At 38.5% G+C, this 18,619-nt stretch overlaps 1 protein-coding gene across 1 annotated transcript in view; it reads left to right on the top strand.

Moving 5' to 3' along the window:
• Positions 1-18,090, top strand: part of OXCT1 (3-oxoacid CoA-transferase 1) — a 143,062-nt gene extending 124,972 nt beyond the window's left edge. Inside the window, exons 15-17 of the mRNA XM_065873138.1 lie at positions 5,135-5,215; positions 11,223-11,324; positions 17,958-18,090. Of these exons, the coding sequence (XP_065729210.1) occupies positions 5,135-5,215; positions 11,223-11,324; positions 17,958-17,999 (225 nt within the window). The 3' untranslated portion in view covers positions 18,000-18,090. The remainder of the gene's footprint in view (positions 1-5,134; positions 5,216-11,222; positions 11,325-17,957) is intronic.
• Positions 18,091-18,619: the final 529 nt, after the last annotated feature.

Genomic DNA, 18,619 nt, shown 5'->3' with positions numbered 1-18,619 from the left:
TGAAGAAGTACAGGGTGGTGTGTGTTTCAGATGGCGTGAATACACCCGTAAAGACTCGGTCCCTTAAGGATCAACCAACTTCTAGACTTTGCCTTCTTTGTACTTGATCACTAGGGCTTTCCCAAAGAAGAAATATATTGCAGCCACACTGAAGAAATACTTAACAAAAAAGATGGGCATAAAATGGGGTTTTGTTGTAAGGCAAAATCTTACATGAATGCTCCATTGCCTCAGGTGAAAGAAATGTTGACATCAAATGTAAAAATCATCATGTTGTAAAAAAGAGAGCTTTTTATTTGGGATTAAGTTTATTTTGATAACACAAAGCTTATTGTAATGATAACAAGGGAATTTATTATCGTTTAACCAGAGTCGTTTATTTCTGAAGGATTTAGTAATAAATTGCACATAACGAATTAAAAAGAGGTCACCATGAAGCAAGTAATAGAAAGTATTAACGCCTTCGGTCATACAAAATCAAAACGGTGGATTCCTAGATTTTGCAGGAGGCCTGTAAGTGATGCAGTGGGGAAAAGAGAAGCAGGTGGAGGAAAGAGATTTAGCTATTCACCAAGGTTATGGTGAAATTAGGAAATAAGGAAATATCAAAATCAAGAGCCCTCGGGTCCAGTCAGAGAATTTTTAATGCTACACTTGGTGTCCGTCCCTCTGCCTTTTCTGACCTTTCTTCGCGGAGAAAGAAAGAAGCAGAATGATGAGGATGAACAAGACCCCACTCACCCAAAATATTGGAATGTAGATTCAACCCCTCCTACTTTACTGCACTTGCAGAACATTTCTTCCTGCCGTGATCAGGTGAGGAAGACAAGGCAATCGAACAGAAAAGTACAGCACAAAGAATTTAAGGGACCAAATGACTATTAAGTGGCAGAGTTAAGATTCAAAACCGGGTCTTTGGACTCCTAATATAGTGTTCTTTGCTACCACACTACACTGCATCTCTTTTTCAGGATTTATTTTTAAATGCTAAAAACGCAGTGATTGTTCCTCCTTTGTGAATCATAGAACTTGGTAAGGCTCAGCCTGGCATGGTTAGAATAGAATGCTCAAGTGGGCGTTAGTCATATTTTGGCTTCATAGCTAACCTATTGTTGGATACTGAAATTGTGACATTCTTTAATCTCTCTTTGCATCCCGTTTTCTCTTTATCTTTGATCTGTGTTATGTCTTGAAGCTCAGAGTGAATGGAGTCATCTAGCTACACTGTTCTCACTGCAAGAATACTCTTGGTGCCAGCTTCCTAGGCCAGCCATATGGTTTGCCCCCAAATACGTGTTGCCGTTTCATTAGTTTTGTGGCTTTCAGGAATTCTGTTTAGGCCATTTTCTGTGTAATTCTATGTCCAACTTCGTTTAGGAACTTAAGAGCTCCTGAAGAATTCCCTGGTAGATTGTAGGAATGTTAATTATAGGTTATAAAAACAGCGCAAACTTATTGAGCACCTGCTAAGTACTGGACACGTACAATAACCCCTGAGGTAAAGCGATGGATAAGCACAGACACAGGAACCTTGCCCAGCTAGTGTGGAGTAGAGTTAGGCTTTGCACTCAGGTCCTTTGGCTCCACTCTGAACCACTGAGCTATACTGTTTACATGGAAAAGGGTCTCTAAAAGGTCTCTGTTGGTAGGGCACAGTTAATTCCGTCAGTTGAAATACACGCTTGATCCTAAACCAGCGTTGGTTGTTCATTGAAATCCAGGTGGCTGCTTTCACACCAGGTGTAGATCTTGCTCAAATAATGAGAACAAAGTAAGAGCTCCCTGCAGAAAATGTTCTTTGGAGGCCCACAGATTGTTCACTTTGTTCGCAGGCAAACCTGGAATTCATTGTGACATGTCTTATTTGAGTTATATTAAGTGTAAGGAGTCCTGACAACTATTGAAGTTCGAATGTTCATCGTTAATTTCAGCTCTTTAGTTAAGCTTCTGTGACACGTGCAAGCTTTCTTTGAAATCTGGGAATGAAAATGGATCATTAAAAATGATGCAAAAATGAGGTTTCATTTCTACAGCTATAAATTGTCTTACAAATTAAGACCCAGAAGCATATAACTTGTTGTTAAAGGTATAACATCTATCTACTCTATGTGTATTTAGCACTACTTTTGACTAAATTAAAGTAATAGAGTTTGTCTTCTTTTGAAATCCACCCAAGATTCCCAATAGACTTCCCTTTTTCTTCCCATTCGTTCATTCAAAAAATGTTGAGTATCTTTTATGCCATACACTGGGTTAAATATACTAAAACCTCTTAATTACTAGTATGTTGGTGAGTTGACAGATTATTACAAGCAGTAAAATCTTAATTAAGCCCAGTTATTTGAAATCTCTTGCCTCTGATCGTACTTGGTATAGCAGCAGTTTTGAGAGAGAAGTAAACCAGGTAGTGGTGCATATTTCAGAAGGTACAACATTGAGATGGCTAAAGATGATGATGACATCACGTGTGGTGCTTTCATATCCCAAAAGGAAGCAATAGAAGCATTTTTACCATTTTTAATAGAAGATCTAAAATGTGATAAATTAGCCTTCAGCCTCAAGGGAAATATTAATTTAGGCTCCTGGTGCTTGATACTTAGAAAGGAGCTGAATCATAATCAGAAGAAAATGATCTGAAGATCGAATCATCAGAGCTAATGTTTCCACTGTGCTCCATAGATGTGACCCAGAGGCCACCTCTATACTGGGGGGTGGTAGGGGGTGGGGGAAGGGGGTTAATGGGTGAAAGCCTGCTTTCCACTCTCAGTCCCTCTTTTATGTTTGAAAAAAGTGTACTGTGGCTAAAGGAAACTTTGAAAAAATGTGACTATAGACCAATGCACACATTTTACCAATGAGCAAACTGAGGCTCAGACAAATTCCAGGAAAAGCAAATCACTATATGAGAAAGTGAATATAATCATGGTTTTCTACACTGCCTGGCCCAGCAATGAGCCATTTTACATAGCCGTTTTGTCAGCAGGTGTAAATTCTGACTATTGAGTTACCTACAAATTGTGATATAGCTATGCTGGGAGAACTGAACATAATGAAGGATGGGGGTTTGTAAGAAAGTCTTCATACACCCCAATAAGAAGTTAGTAGATAATATCTAAAGCTGATTAATTAGGAAATAAATAGTCTGGTCAACATAGTATTAAAAAATGCAGAGGCTCAATGGAACAGAATACAGAGCCCAGAAATAAACCCACACACCTGTGGTCAATTAATCTTTGACAAAGGAGACAAGAATATACAATGGAGAAAAGACCTTCTCTTTAGCAAGTGATATTGGAAAGGTTAGACAGCCGCATGTAAATGAATGAAGTTAGAACACACCCTCATACCACACGCAAAAATAAACTCACAGTGGCTTAAAGACTTAAATATATGACACAACAGCATAAAACTCCTAGAAGAGAACATAAATCCTAGCAACGTTTTCTTAGGTCAGTCTCCCAAGGCAATAGAAATAAAACAAAAATAAACAAATGGGACCTGATCAAACATATAAGCTTTTGTACAGGAAAGGAAACCTTAAACAGAATGAAAAGACAATCTTCAGGCTGGGAGAAAATATTTACAAACAATAAGACCAACAAGGGTTTAATTTCCAAAATATACAAATAACTCATACAACTCAATAACAAAAATACAAACAACCCAGTCAAAAAATGGGCAGAAGACCTAAATAGACATTTTTCCAAGGAAGACATTCAGATGGCCAATAGGCACATGAAAAGATGCTCAACATTGCTAATTATTAGAGAAATGCAAATCAAAACTGCAATGAGGTATCACCTCACACCAGTCAGAATGGCCATCAAATGCTGGAGATGGTGTGGAGAAAAGGGAACCCTCCTACACTGTTGGTGTAAATTGGTGCAGCCACTATGGAGAACAGTATGAAGGTTCCTCAAAAAACTAAAAGTAGAGTTGCCATATGATTCAGCAGTCCCACTCCTGGGCATATATCCAGACAAAACTAATTCGAAAGATACATGCACACCTATGTTCATAGCAGCACTGTTTACAACAGCCAAGACATGGAAGCAACCTATATGTCCATCAACAGATGAATCGATAAAGATGATGTGGGTGTGGGTGTGTATGAATGGATAAGGAGGGTGTGGGGTATACACATACACACACACACACAGGAATATTACTCAGCCATAAAAAGAAGAATGAAATAATGCCATTTGTAGCTACATGGATGGACCTAGAGATTATGATACTAAGTGAAGTAAGTCAAAAGAGAAAGACAAATACCATATGATATCACTTATATATGGAATCTAAAGTATGACATAAATGAACTTATCTATAAAACAGAAGCAGACTCACAGACATAGAGAACAGACTTGTGGTTGCCAAGGGGGGTGGGCAGGGGAGGGTTGGATTGGGAGTTTGGGACTAGCAGATGTAAACTATTACATATAGGGTGGATAAACAATAAGGTCCTGTTGTATAGCACAGGGAACTATATTTCAATATACAGTAATAAACCATAATGGAAAATAAAGTAAAATTTATTATAAACTTAAAAAAAATTTTAAATGCAGAGGTAGGAAGAAAATGTAAAATAGTACATAAGTAAATGCTAAAAAAATTGAATTTTGATTTCTGTTCAGAGCAGGTCTAAGCATACAGAAGGGAGGCAAGAACTGCTGTTTTCTGTGAATATGTTATGTTTTTAACAAATAAAATTAAAACTTTTTAAAAAAGGTATATTATGCATTTGCATTCTGTGTATGCTTCCTACCCTCGGTAAATAATAGGTCATTTGTCAAGGAGACCATTCCCTGGAAGAGAAAAATTAGCAGGATGCTAGAAGTGAAATTTCTCCATCATATGATCTAAGGGCTGAGGCTTGAGGGGTCAGATCTGCGGCAGGATGTTTCCCAACTAAATCAGTTATGCCTTTGGCTATTCATTTGGCACTCTCCCTAAATTATCTTAGGGACACAAGCTGCCTCCAGAAAGAAAGTAAAAGCATGACTGGGCAAAGATTTCAAACAGACTGTACTTAGGAGACGATTTATCTGACAGTTCCTGTTTGTCCTGTGTTATACCAATTCTAAATAAGAATTGGTTCGTAATTACTCTTTTTAATGTTTCTTTTTTCAAACAGGGCAATGCACATAAAATCATGGAGAAATGTACATTACCACTGACAGGAAAACAATGTGTCAACCGCATCATTACTGAAAAGGTAAAGTGCCTTTCTCTTTTATTTCCTCTAAATGTCTACCACCTTTTTTTTTTTTATAAGCATTTTAGAACTTTTTTGTTACCTTCTAAAAGTGTGTTATATTGGTAGTCATAGGATTAATTTAATCCGTGGGTAGACCTAATAGGAAGATTCATCAATTTAATGTTTCTAGATGTAGAATTCTTAATGTGAAATTCTCTGGAAATATGCATATACATACACAGAATTGAAATACTGTCCTTGGTAACTTTGACAGTGTGATATAATAAAAGTTGTACTGATCCTTATACTTGGGCTATTAAAATGGATGATATATACAAAGTTAAGACTACCTTTCTTCTTTGCTTTCCCAAATCACAAGTACAAATTGTTGGATCTCATTTTAGGAAACTCAGTAAAAATTAGGTTTTAATCATTTAGGTGCAAATTGCAATACAGGCCCCACAGTGAACCAAGAAATCTATTCTTTGGTTCTTGCATGCGTTCAGCCCTCTTTTATAAAGCAGACTTTAGAACGCACCAGCCATTTTAGTGCACCTCTAGATTTTATCTTCCTAAATAGAAAATATTGGTTAATGGTACAACTGAAACTGCTCAGATCAGAGAGAAACATCACTGTTGGTTGCTACAGTCACCTTTCTGACCCAGATTTGAGCCTAAGATGTTGGAATGACATAGTTCTCATAAATGAGCTAGAAGGGTGTCATTTTCTTGATTCAGTATCTTGATGAACCACAAAACAGAATTCTCTAGATCAGCATTTGTTCCTTTGTTTTCTCTTAATGATGCTGTTCCTTTTGGCATTAATCTGGTTTAGAACCCTCATTCAGGTATGGTATGAAGCACCCTAAAACAGCCTTTTGAAGTAGGTTAGAAGGCTCATAATACTTTTCAGAAGCCACATTTTAAGGAGAGTTCTATCCTAAATGGTGCCTTCCTCTAGGGTTGTTTATGTGGAATCCATAAAGATGACGTGTAGAGAAGAAAAAGTGGGTAAAAGTGCAGAATATTTTATCTCACCATTTATTCCTTGAGTCTTATCATTTCATAAACCCCTCCAAAACCATGGACAGGACTGGTTGAAAAGAATCCATTACTTTGAAATCAAAGACAAGACAGTCCTTGATCCTGTTTTCTTTAATAAAGTAAGGTGGTACAGCTTCTAAGGATAATTCCAGCAACATTTTACCCCTGATCTTCCTCTTCCCCCAGGTAAGCCCTCTCCCTACATCCCCACTCCACATATGCCCTGACCTTGTTCTTACCAGTTTAGTGCTTCTACGTGCAACAACTCCCACTCAACTCTACCTGTCCAAATCCTATCCATCCCTTAAGTCTAATGCAATTTCCATATTCATCATGAAGAGGCTTCAGATAGCTTAGCACTCACAACTTCATCTTCAGAGTGGTCCACCTTTCATTTTGGCACTTACCATCTAATACCTACATTTTCTCATGACATTATTCATACATTACTTGCCATTACTCATACATTACTTAACTTTACTGCCATTTAAAAAAATCTTCTACCCTTTCTATCCACACTGTTGTTTCATACATTTATCCATATAATAAGCATTTTTAAGCTCCTTCTCTGAAGCCGACTATTGCCAACAGTGGATACAGAAAGGAGGACAGTCTTTGCCCCCAAGGAGCACATTCAAGGAGAGTAGACAGCAACAGTACCAGCCTGTATTAGAGGTTCACTAATAAAGTCCATGAGAGAGAGACATGCCAAATGCTGAGCTGAGAACATAGAGGAAGGTTGCTTAACAGCCTGGGGAGCGTGGTGTCTAATATTAACTTTTTCCCAGTCTGGATCTTTTCTCCTCCAGGCTCAGCTTCTCTCATTTTGCCTTAACATTCTCCCTCCTTCAGCCATGCTGAATGTTGTGTGCACTATGTTGCATCCCCTGCCCTCGCCCCCGCCATGCTTCTCTGGGACTTGGCACATCCTGTCTCTCTCCCTGGCATGTTCTCCCCACCCCAACCGTCTGGCTAATTCCTGTTCATCTTTTATGTCTCAGCTATATAATTTCTTCACTGGCAAGTCTTCCTTATCCCTCCCCAAGTCTTCTGGGTGCTTCCGTGAGTCTTAGTACTTACCCTAACTCAGCACTGATCACTGTATTGAAATAACCTTTGAGCTCTCTGCCTGTCTCGCTCATCACTGTTTGTCCAACACTTAGGATAATGCTTGACCCATACACAGTGAAAGCCTGTTGAATAAATACTGTACTTTTCTCAATGGGAAAATTAATAGATTGAGTGAGGACTCTTGAAAGATAAGTAGTTTTATAAGTGAGAATAAGACCAAAGAGGCCCTTCTAGGCAAAGGGAAGAAACATTGGCAGGGTCCTCGAGGAATTAAGAAAACAGAGTTTACTCAAGGACCTGTGAGTGGGATAATGTGGAGTGAGGGCATGGCCAGAGATTCTGAAGGCTGAAGGTGAAAAGCCAGTAAGGGACCAAATTATAAAGGAGTGTGAATGTCTTGTTAAGAAATTTGGGTTTTATCTGGAAGGCACTTGGGAGCCCTTCAGTGATTTTTAATAGTTGGGGACACCATTGATTAGATTTGCATTTTACAAAGAGCCCTGTGGCTTTTATGTAGAGTAGGGGGAGAAGAGATGAGACTCCTTCAGTTATGTTGGCCAGAAATATCAAGGTCCTTAACCACAAGACAGAAAGAGAGATTTCAAAGAGATTTAGGAGATGGACTCAACCTAACTCGATGATGAATGGGAAGTGGTTGCTAAGGCAGAGGTGATTCCTGAATTTTCTGGCTAGAGGCATGGTCGACCTGTTGTATCCTTAATGAAGGCTGGGTCTGTAGGAAGAGAAAGGGAGGAGCAAGGGGAGGCAGGAAAAGAATAGGTGCCATTTGAACATACTCAATTTGATATTCCGGAGTAAGTTAACATCCGGAACATCCGCGGGCACCTGGAGCTCAGAGAAGTCATCACTGGAACGGATGTGTGAACTCATTAGCAGACGGGGATAATTGGAGGCTTAACGGCAGATGGTGTTGTGTAGCAAAAAGGAGTAAAGTGAAAGGCAGCTACATATGGAACTTCGAGTGCCCCAGGGAAAGGAGTGGTGCGTTTACCCCTGTGCCGTATCCTGTAGGTGTTTAATAAATTTTGCAGTGCCATTAAGGGCATTGACTCTGGACACTCTGCCAGAGTGATATGGGACTAGAATTCCATTTTCAGCTCTTAAGGAAAATTCCATTAGTTGCCTGCCATTTGAAAGAGGCTTTGGAGATGTTATGACCCTGATTTCTTGGTTTCGTGTTGCTAGAATGATGTGATGAAAGAGGCCTTCCTCACCAGCACTTGGGCTGTGACTGACTGCTTTATCCGTAATGCAGCCTGTTATGGTGGTGAAAAAATAATAAAAGTATCATCTGTGAAACAGAGTAGTCGAAATATTATTCTTGGCAGTTGAACAATTGATTGTAGCTTTTAGGTTTTAGTGTCCATTTTTATCAAGTTTTTGTTTACACTTTATACCACTAAATGGAAATCTTCCTAAATATTTCAAAAGTAAATTTCCCATTTTTAAAAATCATAGATGCTTAGTTTTCCTTGAGAGGAAATTAGGGACCTTGACCTTGAGAGCTAATTAGGGATTGATAAAGGTGTTCATTAAAGGTTTTTAAAAGCAGTAAGTCATTTGCCATAGATTTTATCTTCTCAATCACTGAAGTCTTATATTCATGATACCAAAGTTGTCTTCTCCCCAAATCCTCTTCCTCCCTGTTCTTAATAACACACCCCAAAGGCTCTTTTTCTCTTATTTGTTCCATTTTGATAAATTTGTAGTTGTTCATAATACAGGGGAAAGAAAATCAGTATGAATGATGCTCCAGACACACTTTCTGCAAAGGAAAAGTGTCCAATTAAAAAAAGAATTGTGGGCTTCCCTGGTGGCGCAGTGGTTGAGAGTCCGCCTGCCGATGCAGGGGACACGGGTTCGTGCCCCGGTCCGGGAAGATCCCACGTGCCGCGGAGCGGCTGGGCCCGTGAGCCATGGCCACTGAGCCTGCGCGTCCGGAGCCTGTGCTCCGCAACGGGAGAGGCCACAACAGTGAGAGGCCCACGTACCACAAAAAATTTGTAATTGTCATTTGGGAATTGAATAATGTACTGAAGCATATGGACATTCCTAGATGAGCATTTTTTTCCCCCTCAAAATACATTTCTGCTAAAAAATGTTTCTTTAGGAACATAAAAATGTGCAAACAAAAAAGAAGTTTGCTGAAATATTTCCTCCTAGATTTAAATAATCTTTTCCAGTAAAATCAACCAGGTTATCTATGAATTCATCAAACAAACAGAGAAGGCAAGTATCACTGGTCCCCTTGATGTTTTCCTCCTGAGGAGAAATATCAATTAACTGGATACAAATAAGCATTTGGGGGCTTTGATTTGGGTTCATGCACAAGTGACAGTAAGTTAAGCTGTTAAGGAAAAGCATATGCCTCTATGGTGCCCTTGCTGTATGTCCCAGGCATGAGGCCAGCTGCTCAGAGTAGGTTTGTTATTATATTTGTCCTGTATAAAAATCTTGGGAAGTAGGTTTGTTTGATATCCATCTACACACGCAGGTGAACCTGAAGACAGGTTCACCAAAGATTGCATAGCTAGTGTTGGCAGAGCTGGAATTCCAGTCCACCTTGAAAGCCAGCGTTCCTTGCTCTGCATGTTGCTGTGTCTTCTTTTTTATTTTTATTTAAACATTTTTTAAAACTTTATATTGGAGTACACACTGCTGTGTCTTCTTAATAGCCTCCTAACCAGGAGTGTGTTTAAAAATGACAATTTAGGGTTTGACTTCCAAGCTAGCTGAAAATAAAGATTCTAAGCCTGAAAATAATAGTTGAATTTAAGGTAAACCCAGAGGAGAGGAGCAATCTGGAAAGAATAATATTTAAGTCTGAGGAAGACTAACCATGACAACTGAAAGAGGGAACAGTGCCTGTTGCATGGGAGGACAACTTACTGTAGAGCCCGTGAGTGAAAGTCATAGGGAAGCAGTTATGGCTCTTGCAGTTAGAGCTTCCTATCAACAGGCAATCTGCCTGAGACAGTGAGCCTCCTACCACTGGAAGTTTCTAAACAGAGCCCTAGTGACCATCTCAGAAGAACGTTTTAAAGAATTCTTGGGTGGGAGGTTGTATTACATGATTTTGTTGGTCCCTTCCACTCAAGTTGTCATATTACCGAGTGTGACCATGTGCGTTCTATATCAGACATGACAGGTTGCTTGGGTCAAGCTATACCAGTTGGCACTGCCATCACCTAGTGTTACCAACCAGAATGTTGTCGTGCAATATTTAGGGTGAGGTGAGCCTTCTCATGCTGTCCTAAACATAAGCATCTTCATTTGATTTCCATACCAGAGGGAGATTCTCATGCTCTACTTTTGGATCTATGTGTTTTCATAGGACTTAAAGGGAAAGCTTTACTATTTACCTGGGGATGGGGGTGGTCTTTCAGGGCCCGCTATCCCTTTATAATTACTCCTAGCTACTTCAGAGCACCTTCTTTTGTTTCCTGTAGTTTACCCAGAAGCATTGATCAGCTTCCCCCATCATCCCTGTGCTTTCACCTTCCAAATACCTCCTCCCTCCCTGCTTTTCTTCATTCTTTTCTTTCTTCAAATCATTATTCATCATCAAATTGAAATTTTGACCCAAAGTGTTAGATCTAACAAAAAGAAAGTTTAAAAAAACCTGGTTATTATAGTAGCAAATGCCATCAATAGTCAACATTCACTTATTTTCTGGCATCAGCAGAGCTCCCTAACTGCCAGTTAGGGAGTTGGCATTTATTCTCACCAAAATATAGCAGTTACGGTTTACGTTTTTTCATTGCTGATTTTCAGTCTTTTATCCTGAGTCTTTTCTCTCCTTAAAGAACTTGAGAGGTTATTTCTGTTTTGTGCTATAAAATAATTACCATAATAGAAATTGTCATTGTCATTTTCTTGACTTCTACAGGCTGTATTTGACGTAGACAACAAGAAAGGCCTGACTCTGATTGAACTCTGGGAAGGCCTGACAGTGGATGACATAAAAAAGAGCACTGGGTGCGATTTCGCAGTAAGTGTTTCTGTGAACAAATCCAGCCACTTGTCCTATATCCTGAGCTTGATTAATGGGTGTTTATGCGACATGAACCATTAATTTGTGATCATTTTTGGAGTTGACCTTAGCAGAGAACAGGAGTGGAAGGAAGGGTGCCTCTGCTGAGAGCAGGTGGCAGCAGGAACAGGCTGTGGCTCATGGGCCAGGGTCTGGCTCAGGAGTCAGAAGGGGGAGGAAACACCAGGAGCTGCTGGAAACAGCAGGTTGAGCTTCAACTCGAAGCTACTTTCTGTCAAGTCCCTTGCAATCCTCTGTTCTTGGGTTACGTATCAGCTGTGGCCAAACTTAATTAACTAAAAAATGCGAGCCACACTCAGAGAAACGGTACTTCCTTATTTTTAAACCCATCTATGACTTATGACTTTCTCTTTGATTGACTTCTTTGCCTGATTGTTCCATCCCTTGTAGATATTAGAATGTCGAGCTTTTGACACCACCAGATTTATAGTCACAAAATAGGTATTCTCTGTATTTGAAGAAAAACTTAGTGCATTAAAACTCTGACTTACAAAGCAAATAAGAACATCAGGGGAGTATCCACTTAAGAAATCTCCAAATCCCTTTTTAAAACTAAGAGAATAATACTGTAATATAAATAATCGCCCTTTAATATAAGTGATTGTTTATGAATCACCAATCGCCTACCTAATGGGGGTCAAGAGGACAGCTCAGTCCATTTGAAGTTAATCAAATGTAAAGTCGAAATGTGTCTGAGAAAATGAAGAAATAGACTTTACTTCTCACATAACTTTTTAAGAACAGCTCTATGTGTTAAAATGAAATATATTTATGATGAGAAGAGATATTGCAGCTACCCATCCTGGAGAAGGTAATTTAATAAAACCTACTTGATAAATCATGCATGTATTTCATACATTTCTTCCTTAGGTACTACATGCTTGGCTGGTACCTGTCAGTGTGTAACAAATGTCTGTAAAAACAATTTTGCTGCATAATTCATTATCCACATATAATTGTTTCTGGTATTATATGAAGGTCTTTGTCTATTAACCTTTTTTTGAATTTCCCTTTGGAAAAAAAGAAGCTTTCCAACAATACCTTACATGAAAAGCTCATCTTTAATTAACTTTTCAATGACCCCAGGGGGTAAAAAATGGGATTTGTTTATAGTTTAACTGTTTAGAATTCCTTACTCCAGTGATAAAAGCAAACAGTTCTTCTTACTTAATTAGCTATTTATATTTTTTCCCTATGTGGATGAGTTAGTCTCTTCTTCAGCAGATAGCATTTTTGAGATCTATAGAATGTTCCAGTCTCTGCTGCAAAAGGGAATTGCAAAAAAGATCCTCATTGTTATCAGGTTTGGGTTTTTTTTTTAGTCACGTAGGTAAATCAGGAATGAAAAAGATGTATTTTTACTGTTTTTGCTTTTTCTTAAAGTGCTAGTTTCCACATCTTGATACATTGAAAAATATCTCTATGGCCCCTCTTTTATCACAGTACCACCCCTCCTTCTCTTTTGACATTGACATGTAATCTTGTTTCCTCCAAATTAGGCTGTTGAAATGAAATGTTAATTTTTATGTCAGTGTTGCCCTGAAAAGGTGTAGTATCAGCTAAACCATCTTGACGGAAGAACTGGATTTTGAGGATCTGATGATCAATGGCATCTCTTTAAGACCCTGACAGATGAAGTCATGTGTATCAAAATCTTTGTAAGGCTAGGGTCTGGAGTGTTCTAATTAATAAGATGTTTTGCCTAATAGCTGGGTTATCAGTAAGATACATTTAATAATAAAAGTACATTGGGATAACATCTCTTTATTTGATAATTCAGAGGTATTCCATGTCAAAATTCAGAAGACATCTCATAAGATTATTACTGCATAGGTAGCATTTTACTCTATATCTGACTACATTACAACTTGCTCAAGATTTCTGTTTGAGAAAGGATTTCTATTTCTCAGCCTTCACTGTATACCGAGAAGTGAACATTCTAGAAGAGGATAGTTAGACAGGTTGTTGCATAAAGAAAAAAAAGTAAAAACCTAGGTCAAAGTAATTGTGAACATGTGTTGGAAAAGGTCCTCTATACGTAAGAATATGGACAAGTGTATGGGCAAAGGATACAGAATGTGAATATAAGCTGATTGAGAAAATCCTGAGAATTTCAAAGAAAAAGACAAGATATGACAGCATCAGATAACAGGGCATGACAAAATTGTTGTTTCAGGGTATTAAAAATAATAGTTATAATGAACTATTTGGGCATTAAAAAAAAAAAAAAGAATCACTAAGACTTTCCTGTGTGCCACAGTGCAATTAACAAAAACAACAAAAAATGTGAAAGGAAAATGTGTCCCTTAGGTATCACCCGAAATAGCTTCTTAAAAAATTCGTAGTAACCATAGTGCCAGCTGAAAAGAGTTTTCTTTTCAATTAGGAGGAAACTCTCTTAAGGGTCATGTTATATCTAGAACTCCAAAGGAAGCTGTGGAAATTTTGTAAAAAAAAAAAAAAGCAGATATTGACTATATTTCTGGAACCTTCATCACACTTCTAAAATAAAATTCTGGTCAGGAGTAGTTCACAGCAAGAGAAGCCAACCCATAATGGACAGAGATCTTGCTCCATACCATCACTGTCCTTCAAAATGCAGTTGTTATAAAGAAAGGGACTTCCCTCTATATTTCTTGGGGATTGAGTTCCGAATCTATTGAGAGAGATAAGGGAGCTGGACAATTTGAGGTTAAAAACATCATCATTATAAAGCCCAGAATGAAGGATGGGGCTTTGGTGTACAGCCACAAAAGCCTTCCCAGATACGAGCCCCTGAAGTGGGGAAGACTTCAGCTCCCAGTTATAGGCAGCCATGGAAAATCATAGGCCTTCTACACAAGGGCAAGTCCTTACTGCTGAGCTTCTTTCCATGTGACTGAGAGCAAAATAGAGCACGTGCTGCCTACAGAAGGCTGATCCCGATGAGGAAGAAGAGTTGGGCTGAGTTTCACATACCCCAGTTCCTCTGCCCAAATCATCATTTAGTTGAGCCATTAAGGGACACACTTGAGGCCAGAGTATTACACTAATAGGTGTCCCTCCACATGGAAGGGAATGTGAGAAGTGGGAATAAATGCTCCACCCCAGCACTGTTGCTGGGTAGAGCCATACACACATGTTCACCCTCTACACATGCTTGATTGTGATGCTGTGCAGAAATGCTTTTCTGTTGTTCTTTAATGCTACTAGCTCCCAACATTTTTATAATTAAGGAGTCCTTTGGTTTATTTTTTTCCCAGGGCACTCACATTTTGAAAACATTCTGTCTCTCAAATAAATATCCAGTAATAATTCATTTTCAAAGAGTCAGAGTGATACTGCACAGTTCCTCATATTATAGCTGTGACAAGCTAATGAAAATGTTAAATTTCTTTAAATTTTTTGGGCTATACTTGCATCACTTAGTGTGTTACTGCCAGCTATTTGATGGGTCAAATAGAAAGAAAAAAGAAAGGTGACATTCCACCACTTAAATTCCATGATCTGCAAAGTATCTTTTTCAGTGAGTAGTTAATTCAATTGGTTATTCATTTCTTTCTTTTCTGATGCATGCTTGAGTTACATAAGTTTTTCTTTACTATATATGTCTGTGGACCTTTTTAAACTAGAATATTTGTTTCTTTTTTAAGTTAAAAATTTTTAAGTAAATTGAATCCATAGTTGAACATCATGTGGTAGAATAAGCTTCCAGAGGTTATTAGTCGTCCATGATTATTTATTAAACACCAAGTGTATGTCCCATATTGAGCTATGAAACGTGAGTAAAATAGAACAAATTGGTATAGTTCCTCCTCCTAGGGGCCTTGGTCTTGTTCTCTAGGTAGGAATACACCTAAACCACCAGTGGCAAAACATCAAATAAGAATCCTGCCTATTTATATGTTTGCAGTGGAATCTGAAAGAAGCCAGCTGTGAGCATTCTTTGCCAAGTTGAATAAATTTGTACTCTCAATATCTATTATGAACTGGCATTATACCAGTATACCATTAAACAGTATACTCTTTGGATTTCAATGGACTGGGAAGACAACTCGTTAGCTTATCTTATGCATTTAAATCACATAGTCCTGTGCATAGCCTGTAGATCACTTTGGAAGAATAATCTGCTTCAGCTTACATGGACTTACAATGTTGATGAGACTGTGAGAGAACAGATGAAAAATGGAGGTTCAGTAGATGTTTTTCTGTACAAAAATAGACAGGCCAAGTCAGTCTACATAAAGGTTCATCTTCTTTTCTGATAAAAGTCAAGTTCCACACTGAGGATATAAATGATACTAAGAGCTGAAAATAGGGCCAACATGACAAGGAGAAGGATCAGATGTTTAGTTTAAAGAATCAAGGTGTCCAGTTTCCTTTTAAAGGTAATGCCATAAAGCACCCATTAGTGCTTTATGGCATTAATCACCTATTGATCTGTTGTCAAAAAAGAGTTTTATTTCATTAAATTATTTCCACAGTTGCTCTGTTGTTTAAAAAAAGAAAATCGATAGTTTGTGAGACACACTTTCTAAATACTCGGAGCCCATATATCTTTATTCTTTTCAGTAGAGTTGAATATCTCTGCAAATGTGGGCTGTGACTTTTGTCTATTAATGTCTATTACTTTGTCTATTATGATATATCTGTTCTCGGAGCTGGCAAGTCTGAATGAGCTCTCATTTATCCTAAGATATGGATATGTACCAAGCCATTCCTATCCTTTTTATTCTAGACATGTCATTCTTTAGGTAGAAAAATGGAGAAGGGGGCATTAACTCTCGACACTGTGAAGACTATATAAACAATTTACAAATGAACTAGAAATATTTAACTTCATCAAAGCCAAATGATTGCCTTCTTCTATTCTTAATACCGACTTAACCTCTATTAGAAACCTTTCTTCTAGTTCTTGGAAGTTTATCTAATCCAGTCACTCATTCATTCATTTAAAAAAATATTAAGTGTTTATTTTGGAAGGCAAATTAGACCCACTTCAATTGCCACATCCTTGAAGGTCTCAAAAATCACCTAAATTTTAGTATTCCTTACTGTGCTGTCCGTGGGGCCTGTTACTCAGACTTAATGGATATTTGCCAGATTAAATGAAGAAATCTGTACCTGCCATTACACCGTGAAAAATCAGTCAAAATTAAGCCAGACTACTTATATTTAGGTTTCTTCTTCCACCACCTTTACCATTAAATGTAGATCTGTCCTCATATTTCTCTGCTTCAAGACTCCTAGGAATATATTTGCTATTTTGTACATTGAACATAATTATAGTTAATATTTTTAATGCTGTTACCTCCTTTTCGTAATAACTTGGTATCTTTTTACTGCCTTTATATCATTTCCACTCCTCTGTCTTTTTTTTTGCAGCCTCTGATTTTGTGATTACGTCTTGTTTCCCTAGAGCATCCCTTCTCCCACCCCTCCTAAGCCCCCCACTTTTTGTAACTAAGTAGATGCTCAAGAAGGCAAACAGGAACATCTCTGTGTGGGAGAAGTAACCTGGTTTGTGGGAGAGACCGAAGGGTATAGGGTCTATTGGTGCTGACATCCAACCGAGAAGTTGCCTTTATAAACAAACCAAATAACCATCTGTGCTTTGCCAAAGATTAAAGTTGCTTTTAGCAAGAGGGCTATAAGCCTAACTGACCTAGTCAGTTTTCTCATTTTCAAACCGTACAGTATTTGTGTGTATCCAGAGGGACCATTAAGTGTCTTTCTCTCTGTTACTGTGGGCTTCTTATACAACACCACCTCTTAGACCAAAAGGGGCTGTGCGGTAATTCATCGTGAACCCATAGTAACAGTGACAGCAGAGTTAAAAAGATCCTTGCTTTTCAGGGCCTCTTTTTTCTGCTCAGAAATTTCTGATAAAAGTTTGTCATCCAAAGACTACATTAAGTATCTCTTAACAAAATTGTGAATTGACTGGACCTATTTTGAGGATTTTGAAACTTGTGCCTTGCTCTGTGTCTGTTTCATCAATCTCAGAGCTCAGTGGTCCTTTCAGTAGATAGTTTGGTTTTCTGGACACTTTATTTGTCTCCCGCGGCTCCTCCCCTACCTCCTCCTAGTTGCGAGTCTTAATGATCCTTAATTTTTTTTTTTTTTTTTTTTTTTTTTTTTGCGGTACGCAGGCCTCTCACTGTTGTGGCCTCTCCCGTTGCGGAGCACAGGCTCCAGATGCGCAGGCTCAGCGGCCATGGCTCACGGGCCCAGCCGCTCTGCGGCATGTCCGTGGCATGTGGGATCTTCCCGGACCAGGGCACGAACCCACATCCCCTGCATCGGCAGGCGGACTCTCAACCACTGCGCCACCAGGGAAGCCCAATGATCCTTAATTTAAGAGCTATAATGCAAGAAGGTTGAGAACTACTAAATATACAAAATGTAAATGGAAAAGGTATTCTTTTTCTCAGTGGTTCAGAATGGAAAATAACGAGGAAACTCCTGGTGAGGTTCCTGAGAAGGCTGCTTGTTTCCAAACATCACTCAGGTTTGGAAATTCAAAGTAGAGATGTTTATACCACGAGGTTTTTTCATAAGTTGCTTATTTATTTCTCTTTCTTTTACCAGGTTTCACCAAAACTCATACCAATGCAGCAGATCGCAATTTGAAATGTGGAGTAGACTTTTGTCCCAAGCTGTGTGTTTTTCATTTTAACCACATAGGATTTTATTAAAAGGACATCAGTAATCATAACTGTATATCTAACAAGCAGTTTTTGACTAGTTTTCTATCATCTTAATGCTTTATACAGCCATGTAGACTTTGTTCTCTCAAGCGTACTGTGACATTTTAATGAAAAACAAAAAGAAAAAAAATATTATTTGCTTTATAAGTGCTGAGAAGGTCATATTTACAGTTGGTGCTCACATTGGGTTTATCTTCATCTTCTGTGGTATGTACATTAAATTGTGTGCAGTTTGTACCAAGATAGGCCCTTACTTAGGAAGAGTTTCATTGATGTACTTTCCCTCCTAACTAAATCATGACACGTAGAAAAAAAAGAATGAGGGAGAAAATGAACTCCACCCAGAGTATACCCAGGGGAGCATCGTACTAGTCCTGAAAGATAACATTTGTGTGAATTTTAATCAGGAGAAATGCTGTCTTAAGGGTTATGATTTTCCTTTGGCCTCCTCTGTCTTTTTTTTTGGAGCCTCTGATTTTGTGATTACATCTTGTTTCCCTAGAGCATCCCTTCTCCCACCCCTCCTAAGCCCCCCACTTTTTG

Source organism: Phocoena phocoena, chromosome 3, assembly GCF_963924675.1.
Source record: "Phocoena phocoena chromosome 3, mPhoPho1.1, whole genome shotgun sequence".
NCBI classification, from domain to species: Eukaryota; Metazoa; Chordata; class Mammalia; order Artiodactyla; family Phocoenidae; genus Phocoena; species Phocoena phocoena.
Note: the sequence above shows the minus strand (reverse complement) of the source record. Positions and strands in the feature narration are given on the sequence as shown.